This window comes from Gobius niger, assembly GCF_951799975.1.
Source record: "Gobius niger genome assembly, chromosome: 13".
Classification (NCBI taxonomy): Eukaryota; Metazoa; Chordata; class Actinopteri; order Gobiiformes; family Gobiidae; genus Gobius; species Gobius niger.
The window spans coordinates 18,098,831-18,124,286 of record NC_136864.1 but is presented as its reverse complement, the minus strand read 5'-3'; the positions used below and the strand labels follow the sequence as shown (position 1 = coordinate 18,124,286).

Sequence of the window (25,456 nt, the reverse complement as noted above, 5' to 3'; positions counted from 1 at the left end):
CTTCCATATGTGTAAAAACACATTAGCGCATATTGCGTCTAACGACAGTTCTAGTTGGCAGCAATTTGGACTTTTATCCTAAGTATTGATATTTGCATCTGTGTTTGGAAAGGTGTGATCTTTGCTATTTCTCAAACGCTTGCCTCTGGTAAGTTTATATTCCTTTCTTTTTCCCTCCAGTTCCATAAATGCAGCTTAAAGAGAAAAATAATATGGACCCTTCGCCCTTGGAAAGTTGGTTGCAGAGAGCGCCACCCCCACCAGCAGCAGTCATAACAAACAGCGTCCCTCTCCCATCCCCCTCCCGGCTCATTTTGGCGTGGTAGGTCTTTACTCACTGTGGATTATGACACCCTCTCCGCTCTGCTCAGTCATTCAGACTAGAGAAGTCAACAACAACAACAACAACAACAGCCTTACATCATCATTTCAATCTGTTATTTTATTTCTACACAACCTGCTCACACAGCTGCCCTGGGGTAGATGCCCTGGGGTATTTGCGTCATCGGCCCTTCCGACCAGTGACCACCACCAGCCACTCACTCTCACACTTTACATTCACCAGGCTGCCTGGCTGAAATGGTCTCCCATCCAAGTCGGGATCGGGCAGAGCAAAGGCGGTATGGCCATAAAGTTAATGCTAATTTTAATTCGATATTTTTAGGTCTATATTTGAAACTAAACGTTACATCAGCTCTCAAGAACACAAAGAGATTCAGATTCAGAATATAAGAATCTGAGTGTGAAAATGTCAACGTAGTGCAAAGTTTACGGTCCTAGTGCATATTGCACATGGTTTTGCATAGACGTTATTGCACATGAGTTACTTTAAAGTAGGGTCTGAGAGGAGTGAGGATGAAAGACCTACAGTAGCGCTCCTTATTGCACTGAGGATGATTCAGTCTTCCACCGAAAGAGCTGCTCAGCTCCTCTACAGTCCCGTGCAGTGGGTGGTAGGTGTTCATGATGGAGGTGAGCTTGGCTAATACCCTCCTGTCCCCCACCTCCTCCACAGAGTCCAGGGGGCAGCCCAGGACAGAGCTGGCCCTCCTGACCAGCTTGTTCAGTCTCTTCTTGTCCCGTTCTGTTCTGCCAGAGCCCAGCACACGGCAGCGTAGTGGAGAGCAAAGGCTACCATAAAAAGTCCTGAGCAGAGGCCTGCTCACTCCGAATGAACTCAGTCTCCTCAGACGGTGGAGGCGACTTTCACCCTTCTTGTTGATGTTGTAGGACCAGCCCAGTTTATTGGTTAGGTGAAATCTATGGTAGCCTACTCGAAACTGTCCACTGGAGCAATGTCCTAGGCTCATTGTACTCAAAAGTGTGATTTGAAATGTGTGATTTTTACTTGACTTGAATCGTTACTCAAGCTTATGTTCAACTTTTATACACCCAAACACAATATTGCACTACACTATAGGACTTTCTCTACATTAAACTTTGAACAACCAGTGGAGCAAATAATTGCTGTTGCTTTCTCATTATAAACATGCAATTTTAAGTAAACTTATTTTAAAAATTTGAACGTGACAATGCTTTAACCTGGTAAAAATCTTATTCTTTATAATAAAAGGGTCTCATCTTTTTACAGTCAAATCAAAGCTGCCATTTTTTGCGACTACGGGGACCTCTAGTGGCCAAATGCTGCATTACCTCAATCAAAGCAACTCTTATTCAAAGACAAAAGTATTTTGCATACCTGTTATTGCTGTTTAGTCCAGCCGTGCCCTTATGAACGTGGCCACCCCAGGGCTAACCCCAAACCCACATGCTATTTTTGGCCGTTACAGTTGTGCCTTGTTTTTAAACATGACGGCATTGTGTAGGGAACTCATATTACTTGTACAGTTAAGGCTGGCATCTGGCACTTGGGGTAAGAGTTTAAATAAGAGGTAGCCAGCTGCTATACCGGCAAGTGCAGAGTATGTTGGAATAGCCACTGCTGACAACTGTAACCCAAAGAGTGGATTATAATAACAGCCTACACGGGACAAGAGGTAGGGGCCTGACTGAGTGGTCATCTTAGTACTGCTATTTCAACAGAGCACACATTAGAGACACACACACTAGAAAGATGCCGGGGATTATGATAATTTGTGGTGAAACAAGGCAGTAGCAGAGGTCATGGGGCACTGAAGGGACAAAGTGTAAATATGGTTGACCTATTTTAGAGAGTAGTCCCTGCTGGCTCTAAAATCCCTCACAAACTGATTTGTTTATAAAGACTATAGGTATCACCTGCTATATAGAGGTGATACCTCTCAATATGTCCATAAGTGGACATATTGACTATATAGAGGTGATACCTCTATATTTTGGGCCTGTTTGTGCCCGTAAATGTTCACACACCTTCGTTTGCTGCATTTTGTCAACTTTCAGCATTGTGTTTTTTCTTCTTTCTTCTCAGTATAGATAGATAGATTAAAAAAAATGAATAAATTAGAAATGTGTATTGTTTTCTTGTCATACATTTTTTTTCTTAAAAAAAAAGGAAAAAAAAGGTCTTTAAAGGGTATCTAACCCCCCCTTCCAGAGGCTCAGTCTGAGAGTGTCAGATTTGAAAATCTCAACAGAAAAGGGGCGTTGCCTGGAGGACTAAGGGGCACGCGGGAGGGGTGAGGGGTGGGAGGGGTTTCGGGGTCTGATTGACAGGCCTGAGTCATTTGACTAACGATGCACTCGCAACGCTCCTCGTAAACAAAGTTCGAGCACAGCGAGCTAACTTATTTAGCAACATGGTGAGACAGCTCTACAGCTCTCTTTACACAGGACAGGCATCGTGGCAGACAGCGGCCTTGTACCCGAGACTGCTCTGAGGCGCGGGGTTATTTTATTAGTGATTCCGCTGTCATTTACAAAGCTAACGGCTTAGCATTGAGCAAGATCGATGTTAGCATCGCAGCTAAGGGACCAAACGTAACTGTCCTGGCTACTTTCAGAATCTACCGATCTATTTTAGATGTAGACTTTTCACTGTGGTCTACATAAACATTGCAGATGTATCTCAGTGTCCCAAGCAGAGAATGTGTGAGGTATAGAGACTTGATTATATGTATTACAAAGCTTTATTTTATTTCTCTCACAGCAAAGTGCACAAAACATGTCACATAAAAAAAAAAATATTGTGCAAGAACACTGTCCTAGAAATAGTTTTCGGTTGGTCATTGAAGATAAAGCAGATAAATCATCCATGTTTATCTAAAGGCTTAACTAAGGGTCTGTAACATTAGGCTCTTGGGTCCACAAAGTCATTTCTATTACTACATTTAGTGAATTACAGGTTTAACCAATGTAACACACGCACTGAACTACCACTAAATGATGAGTAAAGGCTATAATAAAGTCTTTACACGTATGCTTATTTAGTTGAAATAGTGAAAATGATAGATCTTATTTTTTTGGTAAGTTTTCTTACTTAATTTTGTACTTCCTGGCTTTTACAACATTGCAATTACCCAATGCAATTTTTCTTTTGTTAATCTTACTACGACAATATCAATCAATCAATAATGACAGTTTATATTTCATTTGAGGATCAAGCTGCATGTGGTACTCTATTCACTTAGTCTACCTAGATGTGTGCAATAAACAAATTGAACAAATACAATTTAAATTAATACTTGCCATACAATATCGAACTTGACTGTTTAATACTTAATTTATGGAATCAGAACTAGAACACACTGAACTGAATTTTTAAATGTGGCTCGATCATCCATCAAACTTTGATACGCCTTTTAGATTGATATAATTACAGTTTTGAGGGGAAAAGGCATTAAAAACATAGCAGTAAAGCTGAATTCTTGCATCCACAGTTGAGCTACAGGATGGCTTAAATTAACCAAGTAGCAGTAGCTCATGTACAGTATGCTGCATGCATACATGCAGGTCTTCTCAATGCACGGGAGACAAAGTTGACTTCTTATGGCTATACAGTTGTTGGGTTGCAGGTTAGTGTTCTAAAGGCCTATAATGTTATATAGAGGTACAATTATTTCATTTTTGAGGAAATGTTTGGTCTTGTATAAGAAAGATAATGGACCCAGTGACTGAAATTAGTGATCATTTTTGTAATTCATACATTTATTTTTTTGGCTGCAACTTGTGAAAGTGTAATGCAGTTAATATGAAAAACTGGCTCCTGCCTCCCCACTGGGGAGTGTGACATCACATTTTAGAACCTGCAACCCAGCAATACCAACTAAAATAATTACACATGCACCATTAAGTTTTCAGCTTCTAGAGACAAAGTGGTGCTGGTTCTACCTCACCAAACCATCCTGTGAAATATCTGACAGAAACAGCTAAAGGCTTCATTTTGTTCTTGGATTGCTGATCAGTGTCTACAATTAAATCTTGCATGGAACATTGATTTCATCTACTATGTTGTCCAGTGGCATGTCAGCTTATAGAATTCTTCATATTGCCATGTTTACTCCCATCGTTCTATATGTGGTTGGCGACTGTCCTTGTCCAATGTGCCTCCATTTCCAGAAACATTCTTTCTTTGCCCGATAGAGAGGTCGTCTGAAAATGTGAATTGAAATGCTATAAAAAAAATTAAAAAACACACAAAGACATGAATTACTTTAAAAGGGAAGTCTGTCATCAATATACTGATCAAATGCATCACCGTGTGATCCGATACATACAGTGGACATGAAGAATGGTTTGCATGCATTTTCTCCACCTCTTTCTCCACCTCTGACTCTGCATGGACAAGAAAAGTCTGTTACAACTCAGCATACATTTTTGCGTGCAAGATGTGTTAGCATCATTCTAATTTACATGTAAAATATAGTCCTCAATAAGGCAAAAAACTGTTTTCAATGAGAAGAAATATAAACCACTTGGGGAAATAGTAATATAAACAAAATGATAGGTGTCAACAAATGCATTTATTGGTCAACACTAAAAACGATTCTCCCACTTACTGGTGTAAAATACAATACTCCTATGCTACATTTGTTAGAATTTTAATGCGAGTTGAGCAATATTGTGATGTGCTCACCTACAGGTACTTATGACAGTTCAAATGAGTGGCCAGTCCTGTCTTGCACACACCTCAAGCTGGAAAATCCAGAAAACCACTCATACACGGGCTTTTTTCATCCACTGGACTTTGGTTCATGGTTAGCCACTGCTCTCAGGCAACACAGTCTGCATTCTGAAAAGATTTTGTTCCATACTGCCAGGCCAGTCTGAAAATATAATAATGCATATTCCACAGTCAATCCATAATCATCTGAGAATTCTAATGGTAACTGGTGCATTATTTCCCTGTAATCGCACAGTTCGTCTGAAAATCATCTTCTATATCACTCCACTGCAGCAATTTCCACAGTAATGATTAAAAATTAAGCTACTATTGTTGTGGAAGTCGCTTTAGATAAATCATCTGAAAAAACTGACTCTGCGTTGTGCAGTAAACCTGTGTAATACACAGCTTCTTGTTGTTTAATCCTTACTTATTCTACATTTGCTAAACTAGCACTATAGTCTAGCATTATAAACTAGCTATGTAATCTACGTAATATATTTGCCACACAAAATTATCAAGCCAAAACTTAACATGCTCACCTTATGTCCTCTTGAAAAATCTGGACCTGTGCCTGCTCACAGCCTCCTGCTTGTCTGGCCTCTCATACTGGGCACAGAGTGGTTCAGGCACAGGTACTTTGTCTGTGTGCTCCTGGTATGGGAGAGGATCCTCAACCACACTTTCAAACAGCAGGGCCATTAGTTGGTCAATATAGACTGTAAACAAAGCACAAAACATTTGTCTTTGTAAAAGCATTGGTTGTGTTGTTTTTAATGTGACATACCTGAGGTAGCTCTGGTCTTCAAGGCTCGCACGGTGTAGTCGCCACGTTTGTACTTTGGGTACACTATCGCATACCGCAGTACACCTTCAAGTGTTGTAGCATGTGACCTTGTAGCATTTTCATTGTAGTGCAGGGCAGCAATTTGCAACCTACAACATTTTTAGGTACAGATTCACACAACATTTTTTTTTTTTTAAATGTATGTATGTATTACCTTGCTAACATTCCTCTGAAGGAGAAGCCTGCACTTTTGGGGGAGAACCTAATTATCAGGCTGTGGAAGGCCTCAAGGGTTGACGTGTGGTACACCGGGCTGATTTTCTCCACATCCTTCACAAAGCGTGGAGCCAACACAATGTCACTGAGCCTCTCACATGCTGCTGTGCCTACAGAGTAAATTACCATGACATAATTGTAAAGCAATTTTTGTTTCGAATGACAATGCCAACCTTACATTTTTGAAATGTACATAAAATACAATGAGTAGAGGGCCAGTATTACTGATAACAAATGCAAAACTTACTTGGTTTGAGCCACACTCTTGACCCTTCCCCAACCAGAGGCCCGTGTAGGCACCGAGGGAACAGGGCATTGTCGTGCGTGTGCACATTCTGCATGTGGTTGGCCACAGACGTCCACTTAGCGACAGCCTCCTGTCCCGAGGTGGAAGTCGAAGCTGCCCAATAGAGGTGATTTACCACGCTTTTTCTCCACTGGCCAGCGTCCTGGGTGCTCTTTCTCTTTGCGAGCTCATCAATTTTTTTCCCAATTCCTAGAGTTTAAAATACATATTTACTAAATGCAGAATAACCATAATATTACACAGCATTCCCCAAATGCATACCCTTTCCCATGTGCCATGGGTCAAAGTAGTGCCTGATTTCCTTCTTTTCCTCCCTTAAAAACTTTTGCACGCCGGTGTGTCGGTCCGTCACAATGGCCTCCACATTGACACCCCTCTCTTCCAGCATAGTCAGACTCCGCACAAAGCCCTCCTTCTCCATGCGCACGCTGTTTCCAACCTCATTGCTCTAATAAGACAAAAAATAAATTAGGTGCTGAAATGCACAGAGTGATCCCAAATTACATATTGAAACATTCCTTGAATTCCATTACCTGGACTAGCTGGATGTCAATGACTTTGTTATTACTGAGATTCATCATGGTGTAACTGCCATATTTGGCCGAATGTCCTACACGAATGCAAGTTGTACGTTAGCTGACTTTTACTTCTGATAAATGTTAATGAAATGTATTTACCAGGTGAATCTGCCCGCATGTCCCCGCCCAGTGACACAGAGCCGCTTTCAAGAGCCTCCCTGATGAGGTCCTCCTGCTCCAACTTCCACTGCCAGTTGACCGTAGGGATGAGGAGCTTTGCCTGATGCCTGTAGAAGCACTGCTCTGACAGTCCCTGAATATTGAAGGCCCTCAAGAACTATAAAAGGAAAAAATAGGTTATCAACTGATAATAGATGGAAACAAAATCCAAACAAAATAATTTGTGCTGTACCTTTGAAATCTGACTAAACGATGAGCCGGTGAACAGCACAGCAGCACAGAGCTGTAGGTTTCCAGCTGGGATGTTGTTCACCATGGGCTGACTGGACCACTGACTGGAGAACTCACAGCGAGGACACTGTTGACTGACCCGAAGCAGTGTGCCGACTGTGATGGTGTCCACAGCACAGCGACCAGTGCAGACAGGACAGCGCCTGAACAGCTCCAGCAGTTGGTCCTCGTGAACAATATATTTTTTGTCCTTGTGTGGAGGGACTTCAGTGGGAATGCTATATAAAATAAAGGATATTTCATCCCTCAAAAAAACAGGAAGCTGTATATATTTTTTCTATTAAAAAGCTAGATTTCCTTTGTACCTTGAACAGTTCACAGTGCTGGCACTGTCATCGATGTGGAAGCTGGGGTCAGACGCTGACACCTCACACCTTCTCCTTTTTAAAGGTGTAGAGGCTGCTCTGGGACTGTCAGGAAGAGGGATTTCCATCAGGTCCTCAGTACCACAACCGACGCTTGTGTAAGCGGTCCGGGCTTGAGTAGCTGTACAAAACACAAACAAAATAAACAAACATGTTAAAAATGGCCGTAATTATCATTTACACAAAACAGAGTGTTTTTAGAAATAAAATGACTGTATAAACAATAAAAAGAGATATCACCTTTGCTTCGCCTGCTCGGCTTCACATTGGCCTGGACACTTGCATGCCTTACAATGACTGGATCAGTCTGGCAGCCAAATTCTCTGGTCACTGGCTGAAAACGTAAAAATACATATTATTTTTAAAATGTACACTACAGAAGAAGGGTAATGTGTTACATTTCCTTAGTGCATTTAATTGTTGTCTAATGCAGATTAGTGAACGTAAGCCAACATATGGATCCCAGCACCAGAGCACCCAATAACCATACGGTCCACCTGGAGTGGTCAGCCCTCTCGCCCCTCACTGACCACGATCACATATCACACGAGCGCGCGCGGAGCCACGGGCACCTGCCCGGTCAGTTTAGCCACACATTAGATGTTAGCTATCCGTTAGCTTTATAGGTTAGCTTGTAGATGCACTCACGTTTTGCGCAGCTGTTGTCAAATATGAAAGCTACTGTCATCGCGAAAATGTAGACTAGTTTGGTGCTCAGTCTCAAGCACAATTACGCGCGGTCTCAGCGTAACTTTGTTGTGCAGACTGATGCATTAGCCACTCCCGCTAGCTACAAAAGGCTATAAAAGTTCACATGTCATAATATACAGCGGTGTAACTGTCAGCTCACCGTCTCATGCGGTTCATAGCTCTCTGTTTGAGCGGGGTTAGAGAGTTGCCAGACAGCTGATGGATGCAGACTGCTGTTCCTCTGCCCAAGTCAAGTGAACGAGTGCGGGGCGCACCGCTTGGAGCACACGCAGCCACAAGCCTCACCCAGTGCATAGTTTATTTACACGCCAGATCCCGCATTGTTTGAGACACTACTACAATCTATTTCAACGTGCACTATCGAAATTCTACTTACATGACATTAGTAGCAGTTTTAGGTTGTTGTTATTCTCACTCACCTCAGATTGGCGCCTGAAATCGTCCTGCTGGCGGGGCAGCAGTGTCGGTGGGCTCAGTCGTGGAAGAGCAAGGGTGGGGACTGCCTCATTCTTCAAACGAAGAACCTTACTGTAGCCCAGCTCAAACTCCAAGGAGTTGGCGAAGGAATCGCAAGCAAAATGTTGGTTGCAAACTCCAGCACGAGGCGGGAGTTCGCAGTTTTCCCCCAGGCCAATTGCGCGCAGCCACTGGCGCCTAATTTCTAAGTCCTGAGGAAAGTAATGTAAACCTACAGAACTATGAGAACCTACAACACTACACTTTCTCCCCATCCTAACAAACAAGACTACAACACTACACCTAATATTACACAATACAGAACACTAAATACAGCTAACCCAGCTAATTCTTATGCTAAATGCTACTAATCTCTCACTAAGACTAAACTACAACTAAATCTAATAACTATCTAAACTACGACAAACTAATAAATCTAACTAAAAGCTATGCTAATAAATCTAACTAAAAGCTATGTAATAAATCTAACTAAAAGCTACGCTAATAAATCGCAAACCTGAAAATCGATATAAAGACACTCGCTATTCCAAACTCCAACTCGCTACGGGGGCGTGTGCGGAGTGGGCTGCTTTTATACTCCACAGAAGAGAGGCCGCTGACGTCGGCGCCCTCCTGCTGACGTAAGCGCCCCGCTCAGAGCTAATCACGAAGGAAACCAACAGTAAAGCATGTAATGCACTCGATAAGGTGCAGATGGCGCCACACAGACGGTTTTGGACACAAAGACAGGATTTCAACAAATATGCACTAAATTGTTAAAATAGTGACAGATACATGTAGACAACACTATAAGATACCCATTTATACAACTTAGCTAGAAAAAAAAGTTGATTTTGGGGTTAGTTGTTCTTTAAGTCCATCAACTCGCAGTCGGCATTAATTTGAAAGTACTTGCACTTTCTTCCCAACTTACAGCAACAGAAAATAAAAATGCATCAAATTGAAAGTTGATACTAGTGGTTGACTGTGATGTATAGTGTGTCATAGAGAGCATTTTGAGGCAGCGAGAACTCCAAGCACCTGACATGAAAGCCATAATCACTGGAAGGACGAGGCAGAAATACATCTCGAGACATTTTTCATCAAAGAGCGCGTTGATAGCAGGCTGGGCCCTGAATGCCACATGGGCTGCAGAACCTGGAGTTGCAATAAACACTGCAGGCAAATGTATAGGATCAAAACCTTTCCCAGACACAGAGACAGCCAGAGAACATCAGGTACACTTACATAAACACGGTTTCGTTTCACTTCTATAAAAAGTTTTAAAACATCCACTTCCATAATTATGTGGTTGAATTCTGTCATTTGAGACCAGTGCTATATTCATTTTGGTTTTGGGACCTTGAATGAAAAAGCAGAGGTTGTTAGAAATATATAAGGACATCTTAAACTAAAGTTTGGCTGTATGTATTTGGTTGTACTGCATGAAGCTTGAATTTGTGGCATTGCACCGTGAGACCAAATGATAATAGATTTAGTTGTATACTACCCCAAATTCTATATACATTTGAGACAATGAAGAGTTATAAACATTCAAGCTGCCATCTGACACTAGGCCTTTACTGTTATTACAGTATTTTCATACACACATTTTCCTGTTGAAGACATTGTCAGTTCAATGTTGCTTATGGCTTCGTAGCTGAGCGCACTTACAAGGTCAACCAGTCAGGCTGTTGCACCATATATCATCACTTCTAACGTCAGTGGTCATGCCTTTTAAGTTATTGGGTAGGAAGTCACCTCACTTTGTAAGCCCGACCTCGCCACACGATCCCTTAAACTCTGAGACTACTGGCAAAGTGTGAAGTAAGCCGTCCATTCTCAAAGTCTGAGTGTCCACGTTTAGCTGAAATCAATACCGTTATGTGTGGAACTCGGAGCTCCTGGGAAACACCGGTCAATGGTGGGCTGTGACGGAGGAGAAAAGTTGGGGAGATACGAGACAGCGTAAAATTTATGTAAGTGCTATTTACTGGTTTGGTATGCATGCAAAATTGTGTGGAATGTCAACGTATGCTTTAGGTTATGGATATTATTTAGATGTAGTGTGTGTTTTTGTGTCACATAAGGGCATCCCACAGCTGAAGGAAATTACTTACTTCCGAAGAACTTTCTGGCAAATGTAAAAAAACAAAAATGTGATCCCAGGACATGGGTGAGGCCGCAGCAATCTCCCACAAAAATGACAACATCTTGTTCAGCTTGGCCTGAATAAAACAAATGATCAGGCTCAGCTGGTTGGAAAGTTAAAGTTCATACTAACATATGTTTATACTTCATGCATTCAGTAAGACATTGCATTATTATATTATAATCTTGAAACATTGGTTATGCACAGAATCATTAACAAATTATGCAATATGTCTGGGCCAAACCTGAATACAACACGGTATAATATTAAAAATCCTCATTTTACATATCAATGTGTAATATTCTAATTTAAATGTTTTTAATTATTATTTATTTATTTTTTACTTCACTAAGGCTATTGGGCATAAGATATTCCTATTTCTTTATTTTTGCCAATACCAATCTTGAATAAAGGAAGCGGATCCTGCATAAAGGCTGCCTATGCTGTATTCTTCTTCTTCTTGCTATGACAGGATATATTGAATACAGTTTGTTTTTTTCGCAGGAGCTGAACCGGGCTGAACAGGACCGTGAGGAGGTGACAGCACAATGACTTGGTGTTGACAGGAACCTTGTTACTGCACTGAGCACCAGGTATGCCTCATCAGCATTAACACCTTTTATTTGTGACTATCAATCTTGTTGTTTACTCTCTGTAGCTTGTCTTTGTGTGCAAAATGCTGTGTTTGCTTGGTGCTGGTGAGCCTAGAGTCTTTCTACTTCACAACATCCTACTGTAACCAATGACCAATTTACTTGCACTGCCTGATTTCTTTTCTTTTTTTTTTTTGTATGTTAAGTTGCAATAATGCACCAAAGGTAGAATATATGGCTACAGCTTCTTGTATTTTCAGGTTTTGCCTGCTAAAGTTGTGTATTTTTGGCAGGTCTTTCCAACAGTCCTTACGCTCTGGATCAGCAAGCGACAGGAGAAGTGGATCCTCTCGAAGGATGTTCTTTGTGGCTGGGGCAAAAAACTCAGGAGGAGGCGGAGGAGCCAGAGGAAATGAAAGAGGGTAAATATTTAAGTTTTTTCAAGTCGGATGTTTTTACTTTAAAGGGAACTTTTTTTTTGCATCAGATCATTTTATAAAAAGTTTCGTGAGGTGGATTTATTGGACAAGAAAAACACAGAGACTGCTTTGAAGCCTGGGGAGGACCGCGCGATTCTTCTGGGCTTGGGAATGATCCTGTCATCGGTCATGATGTACTTTGTATTAGGGATTACTACATTACGTTCTTATGCAGACAGGTACACTCATTCTCTTTCTAAAATGTGATCAAAATGTTTATGCATCCTGAAATTGTTTTCTTCTTTTTTTTTTGTATGTGTCATTAAAGTGTGTGGACAGAGGAGGGTGTGTGCCTGGTGTTAAACTCCACTGTGACGACCAACATGAACTGCTCCTACAGCTGTGGCTCTGACTGCTGGAGAGTGTCCAAGTATCCCTGTCTACAAGTGTACGTCAGCATCAATAGCACAGGACGTGTCAGCCGCTTGTTCCATAATGAAGAGACCCAGGATGCCAGCACTGAGGTTAAAACTCTTTCCTTAGCTATTAACCCTATCGCACTAGGTTTACTACATATCAGTCAGAATTTACTATAATAAACATAACACAGGGAAAGGGTATTTAAACTTCAATCACTGATTTTGCTCATTAAAAAAAGTTATTGTATTTCTTGATGAGAAATTTCCATCTGCCTTCACACTACAAAAAGTAAATATCAAGCATTGGCTTAAATGACTTGAATTGAGGAAATGTATCTTGTTTTGAGCGGTTTTCACTCATTTAGACACTTTTCCTGATCGGACCAAGTTTACTTTGCTTGTTTGAGGACATTTCAGACCAGTTCTAGGGTAAATCTCGCTTGAAATAAGAAAGTAAAATTGCCAATGAGATAAGACCAATTTTCTTACCCCATTGGCAAAGAAAATGACCTGAAATAAGGACGAAATGTATCGAAACGAGTCAGAAACATCTCAGAACAAGTGAAATAATCTAGGACAAATGCCCAAGAACTTAACTAGTCAAAACAACGAAAATTTTGATTATTATGCTCAAATTGAGATGTTTATACTGATCTAGTTAAATACTTTTTGCAGTGCAGATTACATTTTTTCAATTCTAGAAAATAATGATACACATTCACGTTTTTGTATGCATGGAATCATCAGTGTAAGCTGCATTCGCCTAACACACAAAAGACTTTGTTTCAATATGAGGAACATAGCCTACAATGTGTAAAATACAAGTTTGTCACCTATAATCTGGAGTTACTATGGTAAATCACCCTCCTAGTGTGCATTCATGCCTGATGCCCATAGGCTATCCAGACTTTTGACCAGAAAGGGCTAACAGTGCTGAGTTGTTACCCATTATGAAAGTATTATCTGAACGTACTGTATTATTCTGATTCTATATTACAATTAAGAAAAATTCTAATAATATGTTTGGCCTCTTTTCAAAGCTGATTGCTATAGTAAAATAAAAATACTAATGTGTACAAGGCAAGTTTTTGTTGTAGAGCACAATCCATACACGAGGCAATTCAACAGGATTTACTGCACAGTGTGTTCTTCTCTCTGCAGTGCTTCTACGTGCCCCGGTGCCAGAGGGACAGTTTGGCAATGCACTCTATGATCATCAACATTTCGGAGCGTCTCAAGGTCAACCAGCAGGTCCCTTGTTTCCACGACCCGTTGGAGCTGCAGGATGCTGTGTTGCTGACCCGCCTGTATGACAACAGTGTCGTCTTCCACTCGCTGCTCTGGCCTTCATGCATGCTCACAGGAGGGGCTATGATCATCCTGATGGTCAAGCTCACACAGTACCTCTCCCGCCTGTGCGATGAGATTGGAAAGATCAAGAAGTAATGGACATGGAGGAGTCGTAAACGCTTTAATGACACATTGTTTGAACTAAGTGCCCTTGCTGTGACCTCTTGTAAACTTTCCACTTCATAGGGGATATGTGGAACAGCTGACTCTCACAGAGCAGTGAGGATGTTTATACAGTGAACTGAATGTTCTGAGTTGGGACTGTGCTTAACACTCACACCATTACCGCAAAGATTTATGGTCCACATGTATCCGATGTGGTGTTGTTTACAAGAATATCTTAATGAATGTTGTAGTGGACTTGTGTCAATGACACCTTGAATGCATTGTTCTGTATGGCTATGAAGAAATGACCAAAATAAAGTGCAGCTTATTCTGAAAAACGTGTGCTTTATTTGGGGCTCAGGTCGGATAGAGGACGCAGTACCTCCCAATACATCAGTGCATAATAAATCCTGATAAGAGAAGAACAACATGTACATACAGTTGTTTATCTCGTGTGGTTTTGGTGTTAATTCTTAAGCATATGTTTAAGCAGAAACACTTCCTGTGAACTCCCCAGTCCTGTCCTATTTTTGACAGTCTAGTATGGTCTCTGCCCCGTCCCGCTCATAGACTGTCCCGCTCTCGCTCTCTGCTCAGGGCCGAGGGAGGGCGGGCCGAGATGAGGAGCAACTAGCACAGCCATCTGGTTGTGGGCTAACCGAGTGGAGCTAGCCAATATCGGCTACAGTACGGATCATCATGAAGTATTACTACAGACTCATCCTTCCTTGGACTTCCGATATCACCACTAGGAGCTAGCAGCGTATTTGAACCGTAAGCCGGGGCGGCCCTGACCCCAGCCCGGCCGCGGGATGGATTAAGGTCGGGACCTGTCCGCACCGCTGGAGCTGTGCACGGCACGAATGGGACTCTCATGCTACCATTAGCCACGGCTAAGGACTGTAACACGGAGATGGTGCTGGCAGACTAGCTCCGAGCTAACCGGTGGCGTTAGCTAACTGACCAAGGTAGCTTTATGTTTGTTTTCGTGTTTTGCATTGTTAGTATGTTAGTATGTTGAGTCAGGCCCAGCTGAAGCGACTTTATATCATTACAAAGTTTTGGGACATACACTTTTAACACCAGAACTTATGGATGCGTAGCGATTTTAAAACCACAAATGGCATTTATCTTATGAGCTTTGTAAAGTTTGCTAGTGAGAGCTCAGAAACAAGCGCTAACTCTTTACTTTTTATTTATTTATTTTTTAGCAGCGAGCCTTTTGTCAGTCCCGCGATGCTGGCGTGGGAGAACCTTCACCACGTCTTGGCTTGTCAATAACAATTTGCTTGTTGTTTTGGTAATAAAATGTTGGCTCAATAACATGGTTTCAACAAACACCCCGTCCTTTCACAACCGCGGCAGCAGCGTTAATCCTGGCCTCCACAGTTGTAGAGTTAAAGTTGTTTGTTGTTGTAGGGAGGAGTATTAGGTTAAGGAAGTTTCAAGTTAGCGCCCTGCACTCAATGACCTCAATAAACACTCACATGCTGCATTTCATTTGTGATCTTCTGTTAGCTCTATATTGAGGACATACATCTTATTGCAGTGAGTGACCAGTGGTACTTCTTCACTATTTAACAGTGGCGTATCTGTGTGTGTTTTTTATTTCAGTTGGTTAAAAAGTTTGATTTCTTATCCTCTGGCTCTGAAAAGAGTGGACTACAGGCAGAACCATGCCTCCCAGGCCTTCCTCAGGAGAATTATGGGGCATGCACTTGATGCCCCCCAGCATCCATGTGGACTGTCTGTTACCGAATGGCATGATCCTCTCATTGGAGTGCCTCCGGGAAGCCACATTGATCACGGTCAAGCATGACCTTTTTAAGGAAGCCAGGAAATATCCTCTGCACCATCTGCTCCAGGAGGAGAGCAGCTACATCTTTGTCAGCGTCACTCAGGAAGCTGAACGGGAAGAGTTTTATGATGAAACTCGGAGACTGTGTGATCTTAGGCTCTTTCAGCCCTTTCTCAAAGTCATTGAGCCTGTTGGTAACAGGGAGGAGAAAATCTTGAGCAGAGAAATTGGTGCGTTATTGTGCAGTAATGTTGTGGTTGTACATTTAAATGTAATGGTCTTCATCAGCGTTTGTTTTCCATGTAGGTTTCGCAATAGGCATGCCCATCTGTGAGTTTGATATAGTGAAAGACCCAGAGGTTCAGGATTTCAGGAGGAACATCTTAAATGTTTGTAAAGAGGCAGTCGACCTCAGGGACAGTAATGGACCCCACTGTCGAGCCCTCTACGTCTATCCTCCTAATGTGGAATCATCTCCTGAGCTTCCACGGCACATTTATAACAAGCTTGACAAAGGTATAATACTGTACAAGCTGTTGTCAAGTTTGGCTCACTAAAATATGTTTGTCTGTGACTAACTTTAATGTTGTTTTTAGGTCAAATCATTGTTGTAATATGGGTGATCGTGTCACCCAGTAATGATAAGCAGAAATACACTCTCAAAATCAACCATGACTATGTACCAGAGCAGGTCATAGCTGAAGCCATCCGGAAAAAGACACGCAGCATGTTGCTCTCCCCGGAGCAGCTGAAGATGTGTGTGCAGGAGTATCAGGGAAAGTACATCCTCAAAGTGTGTGGCTGTGATGAATACTTACTGGAGAAATACCCCCTGAGCCAGTACAAGGTAATCTAATTTATTGACTGCACCTGATGCTATTGTATTCACTTTACATTTCCCCCCCGTCCCCAATATGCTTGACATTTATGAGATTAAGTGACATTTTCGATATATGATATACATGCAGTATCTGTAAAATCTGCTGATGAAGGAAAAGACACATCAGTGTCAATAGGAGCGATGGCTTGAAATCCTATAATGTTGACATTCATATTACAGAAATGGTACTAATGGATTTAAAAAAATACATAATGTAATTCAAAACCTCAAAATGTCACTTTGTTTGTCGTTAACAGTATGTGCGCAGCTGTATCATGCTTGGACGGATGCCCAACCTGATGTTAATGGCAAAAGACAGCCTTTATTCGCAGTTGCCCATGGACAATTTCACTATGCCCTCATATGCAAGGAGAATATCCACAGCTACGCCGTACATGAATGGGGAAACGGCCGTTAAGTCTCTATGGACAATCAATGGAACACTGCGGATCAGGATACTGTGCGCCACTTACGTCAATGTCAACATTAGAGATATTGATAAGGTAAATATAGACTAACTGAACAAATAACTGTTACATAGAAATAACAGGCCTGATATTAAGCCCAATATAAACTGTACAATTTAAGAAGCAAGTGTTTACTGCTACTACCACCAATGCTGTTACCGCTGCTGTCATTGCTACACAATGTTAATTCTATGAATCCATTTCTCGAGCCACTGTTATGTGCTTGTGCTGTAGATCTATGTCCGCACTGGGATATACCATGGAGGAGAGCAGCTGTGTGACAATGTCAACACTCAGCGGGTGCCCTGTTCAAACCCACGGTACTGTACTGAGTGAAAGCATTGTTTGATGGCTGTTGTTTAATTTAGCTTTACACGGGCAAAGTGATAAGGAAGATGCACTGTTTCTGGGTCTCACAGGTGGAACGAGTGGTTGACCTACGACATGTACATTCCAGACGTCCCTCGAGCTGCACGGCTCTGTCTCTCAATCTGCTCTGTCAAAGGCAGGAAAGGAGCTAAAGAGGTGAACATCCAGTCAATAGAAATGTAAAATTCTGTATTAGTTATAATAATTCAATAGGCCTGCAGTTTATTTTCAAATGAAGTGTTTCCTTTCATATAGAATGCACACCTCTTTTATACCATAGCCTCCAGTTGTTTACTTCCTGATCATTATCATACATTGATTCCAGGAACACTGTCCTCTGGCCTGGGGCAACATTAACCTGTTTGACTACACGCACACGCTTGTAGCAGGAAAAATGGCTCTCAACTTGTGGCCTGTTCCCCACGGCCTTGAAGACCTTCTTAACCCCATTGGCGTCACAGGTTCCAATCCAAACAAGGTGAGTCAAATTTCCAAGACAATTTCATTTACACTTCTAAACACAGGAGCAGTTGTGCTGATAAGAATTTCACATCATTAGCAGGTAAGATATCGAATGAAATGCTTAATTTTATACAGTATCTTGAAGCATCTGCAAATGACCTTCAGGCCACTTGACCCACTTTTCGATAGTGCTGCTAACAGTCCTTCTTATCAGGGTCTAAGCTTCTTATTCCTTCTAATTACACACCACACACTTCATTGATTATATCTAACACCTCCAGTGATTTTTCCTTGTCCTCCACTCTCTCCCTTAGGAAACGCCTTGTTTGGAGCTGGAGTTTGACCATTTCAGTTGTCCCGTTAAATTCCCCGACATGACCATTATAGAAGAACATGCAAACTGGAACATATCCAAAGAGCTTGGCTTTAATTATTGCCACACTGGCCTTGTAAGTTGTCTATGACGCATGCTGCACAGGGTCAGGGTTTATTTTTACCCGTGTTGTGTTCCTCTATAGAGTAATAGAATAGCACGTGACAACCCCCTCACAACCATTGACAATGAGCAGCTACGGCATCTGTGCAACAGAGACCCTCTTTCTGAAATCACTGAGCAGGAGAAAGACTTTTTATGGAGGCACAGGTAACACATTTATACAGAATGAGAAGTGTAACAAACATTCAAGACTGTGTGAATTAAGTCAGTCATGTTAATTAACACTTTTCAGGCATTATTGTGTCAATATACCTGAGATCCTTCCCAAGATCCTGCTGGCTGTGAAGTGGAACTCCAGAGATGAGGTTGCACAGGTGAGCTCACGGCTTTGCATCAGAGTGTAGCGTTAGAAATATCCATTCTTGACTAAAACATACTACACTATTATCCGGTCTGTGTACAGAATTATATACCTTTATACATCTTTCTGTTTATTCATGTTGTTTTAGATGTATTGCCTTCTGAAGGACTGGCCTGCTATTAAGCCAGAACAAGCCATGGAGCTGCTGGATTGCAACTTCCCAGATCCAATGATCAGAGATTTTGCCGTCAAGTGCCTCGACAAATATCTCACGGATGACAAGCTCTCGCAGTACCTCATTCAGCTTGTTCAGGTGAGCTGTCAATGAATTTGACTTGTCCTTAGAACTGTATCCTTTGGATACAGTTCTAAGGACAGAAGCTTGACGAACTTCTGTCTCTTAAATAACAGTGAGTCGGATGTGCACATGATTCAAACCCCTTTAAAAGTATTCCACTCAGTTACATTATGAAATGAACTTCCGACTTGGAGCTAGTGTTTAATAGAATTCTTTCAACAATTTACATAAACCTTTTGTCTGTCCAGGTTCTCAAGTATGAGCAGTACCTTGATAATCCACTTGCACGCTTTCTACTGAAGAAGGCACTCACCAATCAGAGGATAGGACATTTCTTTTTCTGGCATCTAAAGTAAGTCTTTAGGAACCAACAAATCTTTATTGTGTTGTTGTCAAATTCAACAGTTCATTTTATTCCTGTGCTCAGGTCAGAAATGCACAACAAGACAGTGAGTCAGCGGTTTGGCCTGCTGCTGGAGTCCTACTGCCGCGCCTGTGGCATGTACCTAAAACATCTTAGTCGACAAGTGGAAGCCATGGAGAAGCTCATCAACCTGACCGACCTCCTCAAGCAGGAGAAGAAAGATGAGGCACAAAAGGTATTTATAGATATTGTAGTTTTATTTTACTGCAGGACACTCTTGGTAGGACTCGCTCTTTCTGCTAGATGGAACATTCCCTGATACTGATTGAAAGCAGGAGACGGTTTATATTTATATTAAACCAAACAATCAATATCTTTCGTAAGTGTAACTATTACTAATTGGATGTATTGACTTTCTTCTAGGTCCAAATGAAATTTCTAGTGGAGCAAATGAGAAGACCTGACTACATGGATGCACTTCAAAACTTCACCTCTCCGCTGAATCCTGCACATCAGCTTGGTAACCTCCGGTAAGTTGTAAAAATGTCCTATTTGTAAACACTGGCATGTATAATAATTTGACTGTTGTCTTGAGATTCTTTAAATCATTCAAAATGTTATTGGCTGAAGCTGATATGGTAAAATCATTAGTAAGACACATGAATGTATAAATCAATGGTTTCCAGTGCATTAAAAACAAATATTAAAAAACAAAATTAAACTTTTTTTCAGTCTGGAGGAATGCAGGATGATGTCATCAGCAAAAAGGCCTCTTTGGCTTAACTGGGAGAATCCAGACATGATGTCCGAGCTTCTTTTTCAGAACAATGAAATCATTTTCAAAAATGGTGATGGTAAGTTTGTGAGTTTTAAGGCATGCATCACATTTATCTGCACTTGAACAGAGGGACAGGGAGGAGCTGTGCGCATGCGGTATGACTCCGTGTGAGCCTGAAAGGCATATTTAAGCTCAAGTGCATGCTTATTTCCGCTCTTTGTACACGATTCAGAAAGACATATTGGTGTTAGTTTAACCACACTTGATGGCAGCTGCTTGTGCATTTTCTGGCACTATCCGTGACCAAAATACACATGGCAGTGCTGCTCTATACTGAGAGATGATCAAAGAGTCGCTGAGAGTCAGCCCACTGTCTTCACCTGTGTCTGTGCAGATCTGCGGCAGGATATGCTGACGCTGCAGATCATCCGGATAATGGAGAACATCTGGCAGAACCAGGGCCTTGATCTCAGGTAGGATCCTCTCTCTCTTAGACAGCAGGATGCAGGTACTCACTAATAACACTCAACTGCTTTCATGTTCCTCGCTTTGCACTTGAATATAGATGAGCTGCATCTCCAGCAACACCTGAGGTCAACTGTGATCAGGAGATTGTTGATAAAACTGAATTAAGCAGTTTAAACTTGTTCAATGAACAAGCTACAACAGAATGTTCAAGCCTTTATTACATTAACACAGTCCGGTTTATTTTTCAGAATGCTGCCATATGGTTGCCTGTCTATTGGGGACTGTGTGGGTTTGATTGAGGTGGTGCGAAACTCCCACACCATCATGCAGATCCAGTGTAAAGGAGGCCTTAAGGGGGCGCTGCAGTTCAACAGTCACACGTTGCACCAGTGGCTAAAGGATAAGAACAAGGGAGAAATGTGAGTAAGCAGTTTTTTCCAGCAGTGCTTTGCCTCAAAATTGGTGATTTAGTGTTAATGTATACGTTGGATTCACCGCAAAGCTAATAAAACAGGTACTTTGTTTTTGTCAGCAGAGTCGGCTCCTGTAGCACAAAGTGTAATATATTAGGGATGCTATAAATCATACTTGCTGCAAATGTCAACACCACCTCCAGGAAAATATTTAGCAAATTTTACCCTGCCCATTTACTCATCTCGTATATCATAACGTGCTACAAAAATGAGTTGGATTCGGGCAGAGGTGGGTAGTTCTGTTACATTTACTCAAGCATATGATCCTAACTAACTTTTTGAACTAATTGCACTTTTGCAAGTTGTGTTTTCATACAGTACTTTATTTTTAAAATAAACTGTATGCTGACTTGAGTAAAAAATAGTATCTCGTGCCACTGACTAAATCTTCATTCCGTGGATTTCTTGTTTTGTTTACTTCATTCTTCATGATTTATTTTTTGTGTTTTTATAGTATTTTATTTGAAGAATATTACAATTTTTGTTTGTGCAATTGGCTGATTACAAGGACTGCAGTTATTTAGGCAGATTCGGCAATAGGCTGCACTCACACTCACACCTGATTATCTTCATAATTCACACTGCGACTGTAGTTTTGAAGTCTCAGATCCACTGCTCTTGCTGTTCTCTGTGCATAGATTAGTTTACAAAATAACAAATGAACAGCGCTCAAGGCAAACTGTGCCGTTTGGGTTTATATTTTATACTCTCAAACATTTAACATGCGTACTCTTTAAAGCCGGACAAATCGTTCTTGATCATGCTGAGGCTGCGGCCTGATTCTGATGGACACGTCTGAGCGTGCTCTTCTATTTAAAACCTTCAAACCCTGTTGATTTACTCTTCTACAAAGTTATTCTGAAATGTATGGGATTCTTGTATTAATTTAGCTGTTGACATTTCTCAAATGTTTTTGCTCCGGGCTATATTTGCAATTTTTTTCCAAACTGTGCAGCCCTCTTGTTGAACATTTTTTCATAATTATGATTAACCTTTTTGAATCTAATTATTAACTAATAACTTTTTCAAATGTGTGTTTCTTAAGGTATGATCAGGCCATTGATCTGTTCACACGGTCATGTGCAGGATACTGTGTGGCCACATTTATCTTAGGCATCGGTGACAGACACAACAGCAACATCATGGTCAAAGATGATGGACAGGTCGGTGTTGGCTTTTATTATTTTAGTCAAATTGCTAAAATATGTGGAATTTTTCACACTTTGTATTCATTTGTGATTTAAAGCTGTTTCACATAGACTTCGGTCATTTCCTCGACCACAAAAAGAAGAAGTTCGGATACAAGAGGGAACGTGTGCCCTTTGTGCTCACTCAGGACTTCCTCATAGTCATCAGTAAAGGAACTCAGGAATGCACTAAAACACGAGAGTTTGAAAGGTGAGGACCAGAAGTATCCACTGCGTTTATTCTTTGCAGATTTTTCTATTCCGAGTGCAGTATTGTTTTAGTGGTCCGTGAAAGTACTCATATGTTTTTCTACAAGCTGTGAAGCCAAATGGGTGTCAGGCTTGAGCCACGTTACATAACCTAAAGTTAACATGAAAATAGCATTGTTTGCGTGTAGCTGATCATTTGATTTTGCTGGACTTTATTGATCTCACAATGGAGAAAATGGGGTGGGGTGCAAATCGTTAAGTAATGAACAATCAATGAAGATCATGGTAAAGATGGTGTAATTGCTTCTTTTAGGCGTCAAACCAGTTGAAGCTGAGGGCTACTGGTATTTCCTGGTAAAACCAATCTTAATCCTTTGTACGTGTCTCTTAGGTTCCAGGAAATGTGCTACAAGGCGTACCTGGCGATCCGGCAGCACGCCAACCTCTTCATCAATCTCTTCTCCATGATGCTGGGCTCTGGGATGCCGGAGCTGCAGTCCTTTGATGACATCGCCTACATCCGAAAAACTTTGGCGCTGGACAAAACAGAGCAGGAGGCCTTGGACTACTTTATGAAACAGATGAACGACGCTCACCATGGCGGCTGGACCACTAAAATGGACTGGATCTTCCACACTATTCGGCAGCACGCCATGAACTGAAGCGCTCTGGAACTTGGGCAATGTTACTCTTTTGTATTCCCACAAGCATCAGCATTAGAGGCGGCTTCCCCTCATCTACACTACCTACTTTTGAAATGAAGATGGTGCAAGCGCTATTGGAGCAAACGAACCCGCAATGCAATCCTACAAAAACTGTTATAGTAATCTCTAGCGTGCAGGCGATGTCTGAGGTTGAGGATTTAAAATAAAACAATGACTTTATTCAGCAATGTGCTACAGTCCTGTCTGCATTACAGCGCACATATTACTTTTGTTTACTCTGAGCCAAAGTGTGTACCCCACTACTCTGCAGTCTTACAGTAAAATAGTCTCTACTATTCCAGTCTGCGTATGCAAAGCACTGATCTCTGCAGCTTGTGGTGTATTGTTTCAGTATTATTTTATTTTGGCACAAATCATGTCCATTTTACGCAACCTTTTATTTTTTCAATCCAACAGCCCTTGCGTTACGAGCTAGTCAATGTTTTTGCAGCAAAGGCACGAGAACATGCCGTCTCCTTTCGTGCGTGGTGCCGTTACACTATGCAAGTTGTAACGCATATACGGGCTACGATGTAAAGTAGTGCTGCGGATCGTTTGTGCATTCCCCCGACGTGCTTTGTTTCAGTCAAGAACTGAGATTTGCCTGTATATCCTGCCTTTACCCCTGCTTCTGCAAAGTGGTCATTTGAACTCGCGGTATGTTTCATGTCATTTGTTTGTTTTTGCATTATACAGAAGGTGGACAGTTGTAACCCAAATATTTTCAAGTTTAGTTTCTTATAAATGTTTTTGCTCCAGATTGAATATGGTGGGGGCGGGGGGGGGGAGCTCAACAGTCGTCTTGAAATCTGCTCTGGGTTTCGGAACCAATTTCCCATTCTTTCTCTCCATGGACTTTTCGGGCATACTCTAAATAAGAGAGGTGAAGCATGACCATAAAACACATAATCAGAAACTGAGTGGTTATGAAAGCATCTCGCCATATTTGGTATTGTCTTTCATATGAAATATACACTCTGCGATCAGGGGTTAGCACATAGCGGATTAGCCTCTGCCAAACCTGTACACCCTTCATATCTGAATTGAAAAGTCGATGAGAGAAAGGAATGTTTTTTTTTATTATTATTTTAACGTCCTGGATATGAGTTCTTGAGGGCAGTGGGACTGTTGAGCTCCATTTCAGTAGTTCAGTTTCAGTAGATTCAGTACAGAAATGACAAACCTTTTAGTTTTATAATGGGTTAGATATGCAATACCTACATAATCACCGCTGTTAAAATAAATGCGTGTGCTATTTCACAGATTCCAAATTGAACTACTGAAAAAGACTTTTTCCCCCTGTACAGTATGCACCTGTATTTCAAAGTAATTGTCTATGCTGTCGTGTTTAATGCATTGGACGTCATATAGTGTAACCAAAATGGGTACTTTTATGCTGCAACTAAAGTCACTCTGTACGGGATACAGAGCAACGGGCCGGACCCAATCAAACAAAAAAAACAGACAGACATCGGCCCACGATAAGATTTCTCCCCGTGTGCTTCTGTTTCTTCATAATGCATGAGTTTTCAACTATCTCCTTTTTGTTTGATAATGTTTACTTGAATTTTGTGTCTCAATCCTTGTTACTCATGTGAAGTATAAAAAAAATGAGTCACAATGAAGGTAACAGATATGTGCAAATGTTTTCCTTGAATAACTACAGAGGTAATATATTTTTGTATTTTTAAAAATGTAAACTCCTATGTAACCGCTAACCAAAAATAACAAAAAGGAGGAATCATACGTATATTCAAAGCTTCAGGTTTTATATTGTTAAAGATGAAAACTGATCAAACAGGGCGATCTGAATGAAGGAAGAAAGTTGCAGCGCAAAATAGAAGTGGTAAATATGCATGTTTTCAAATACACATTTGTATGTACCCTACTTCATAAACCTCATCAAATACTTGTTTCTGTCATCCTCATTTGACCACATCTGTAAGGATCAACTGTCTGCATTTATTGTACCACTGAATAAAGCATTTTCATATCAAATTAATATGGATATTGTTGCAATAGTTGTTGAGAGGCACTTGTAGGCAAATGACATGAAAAACATATTGGCAGTGTAAAAAAGAAACATTAAGGCACTTTTCTTTTCCATTTTAGTCACACAAAATGAATCGAAATAGAGGATTTAATTCTCTGGTCCTGCTGATGCCATCAGGGGGCGCTCCTTTGATTTTAAAGCCCAGGCAGCTTTTTTTTCCTTCTCATTCTGTCCATTTTAA

The 25,456-nt window shown here is 41.2% G+C and overlaps 2 protein-coding genes across 2 annotated transcripts; both read left to right on the top strand.

The window, feature by feature from the left end:
- Nucleotides 1-931: 931 nt before the first annotated feature.
- LOC306972373 (calcium-activated potassium channel subunit beta-2-like) lies at nucleotides 932-13,958 on the top strand (the record flags this gene model as incomplete). The annotated part of the gene is made up of 6 exons (XM_079568963.1): nucleotides 932-972; nucleotides 11,586-11,674; nucleotides 11,968-12,096; nucleotides 12,162-12,332; nucleotides 12,422-12,617; nucleotides 13,674-13,958. The coding sequence occupies exons 3-6, from the start codon at nucleotides 12,032-12,034 to the stop codon at nucleotides 13,956-13,958; spliced, it is 717 nt and encodes a 238-aa protein (XP_079425089.1). The 5' UTR covers nucleotides 932-972; nucleotides 11,586-11,674; nucleotides 11,968-12,031.
- A 587-nt stretch (nucleotides 13,959-14,545) lies between these two features.
- On the top strand, nucleotides 14,546-24,097 carry LOC306972202 (phosphatidylinositol 4,5-bisphosphate 3-kinase catalytic subunit alpha isoform). Its single transcript, XM_079568738.1, has 21 exons — nucleotides 14,546-14,935; nucleotides 15,582-15,995; nucleotides 16,072-16,281; nucleotides 16,362-16,612; nucleotides 16,903-17,148; nucleotides 17,347-17,432; nucleotides 17,532-17,637; nucleotides 17,807-17,959; nucleotides 18,258-18,392; nucleotides 18,462-18,586; nucleotides 18,672-18,753; nucleotides 18,889-19,053; nucleotides 19,287-19,390; nucleotides 19,466-19,637; nucleotides 19,826-19,932; nucleotides 20,135-20,256; nucleotides 20,575-20,653; nucleotides 20,897-21,067; nucleotides 22,167-22,284; nucleotides 22,368-22,519; nucleotides 22,910-24,097. Exons 2-21 carry the CDS (start codon nucleotides 15,644-15,646, stop codon nucleotides 23,178-23,180), a joined length of 3,207 nt encoding a protein of 1,068 aa, XP_079424864.1. The 5' UTR covers nucleotides 14,546-14,935; nucleotides 15,582-15,643; the 3' UTR covers nucleotides 23,181-24,097.
- The last annotated feature ends 1,359 nt before the right edge of the window (nucleotides 24,098-25,456 follow it).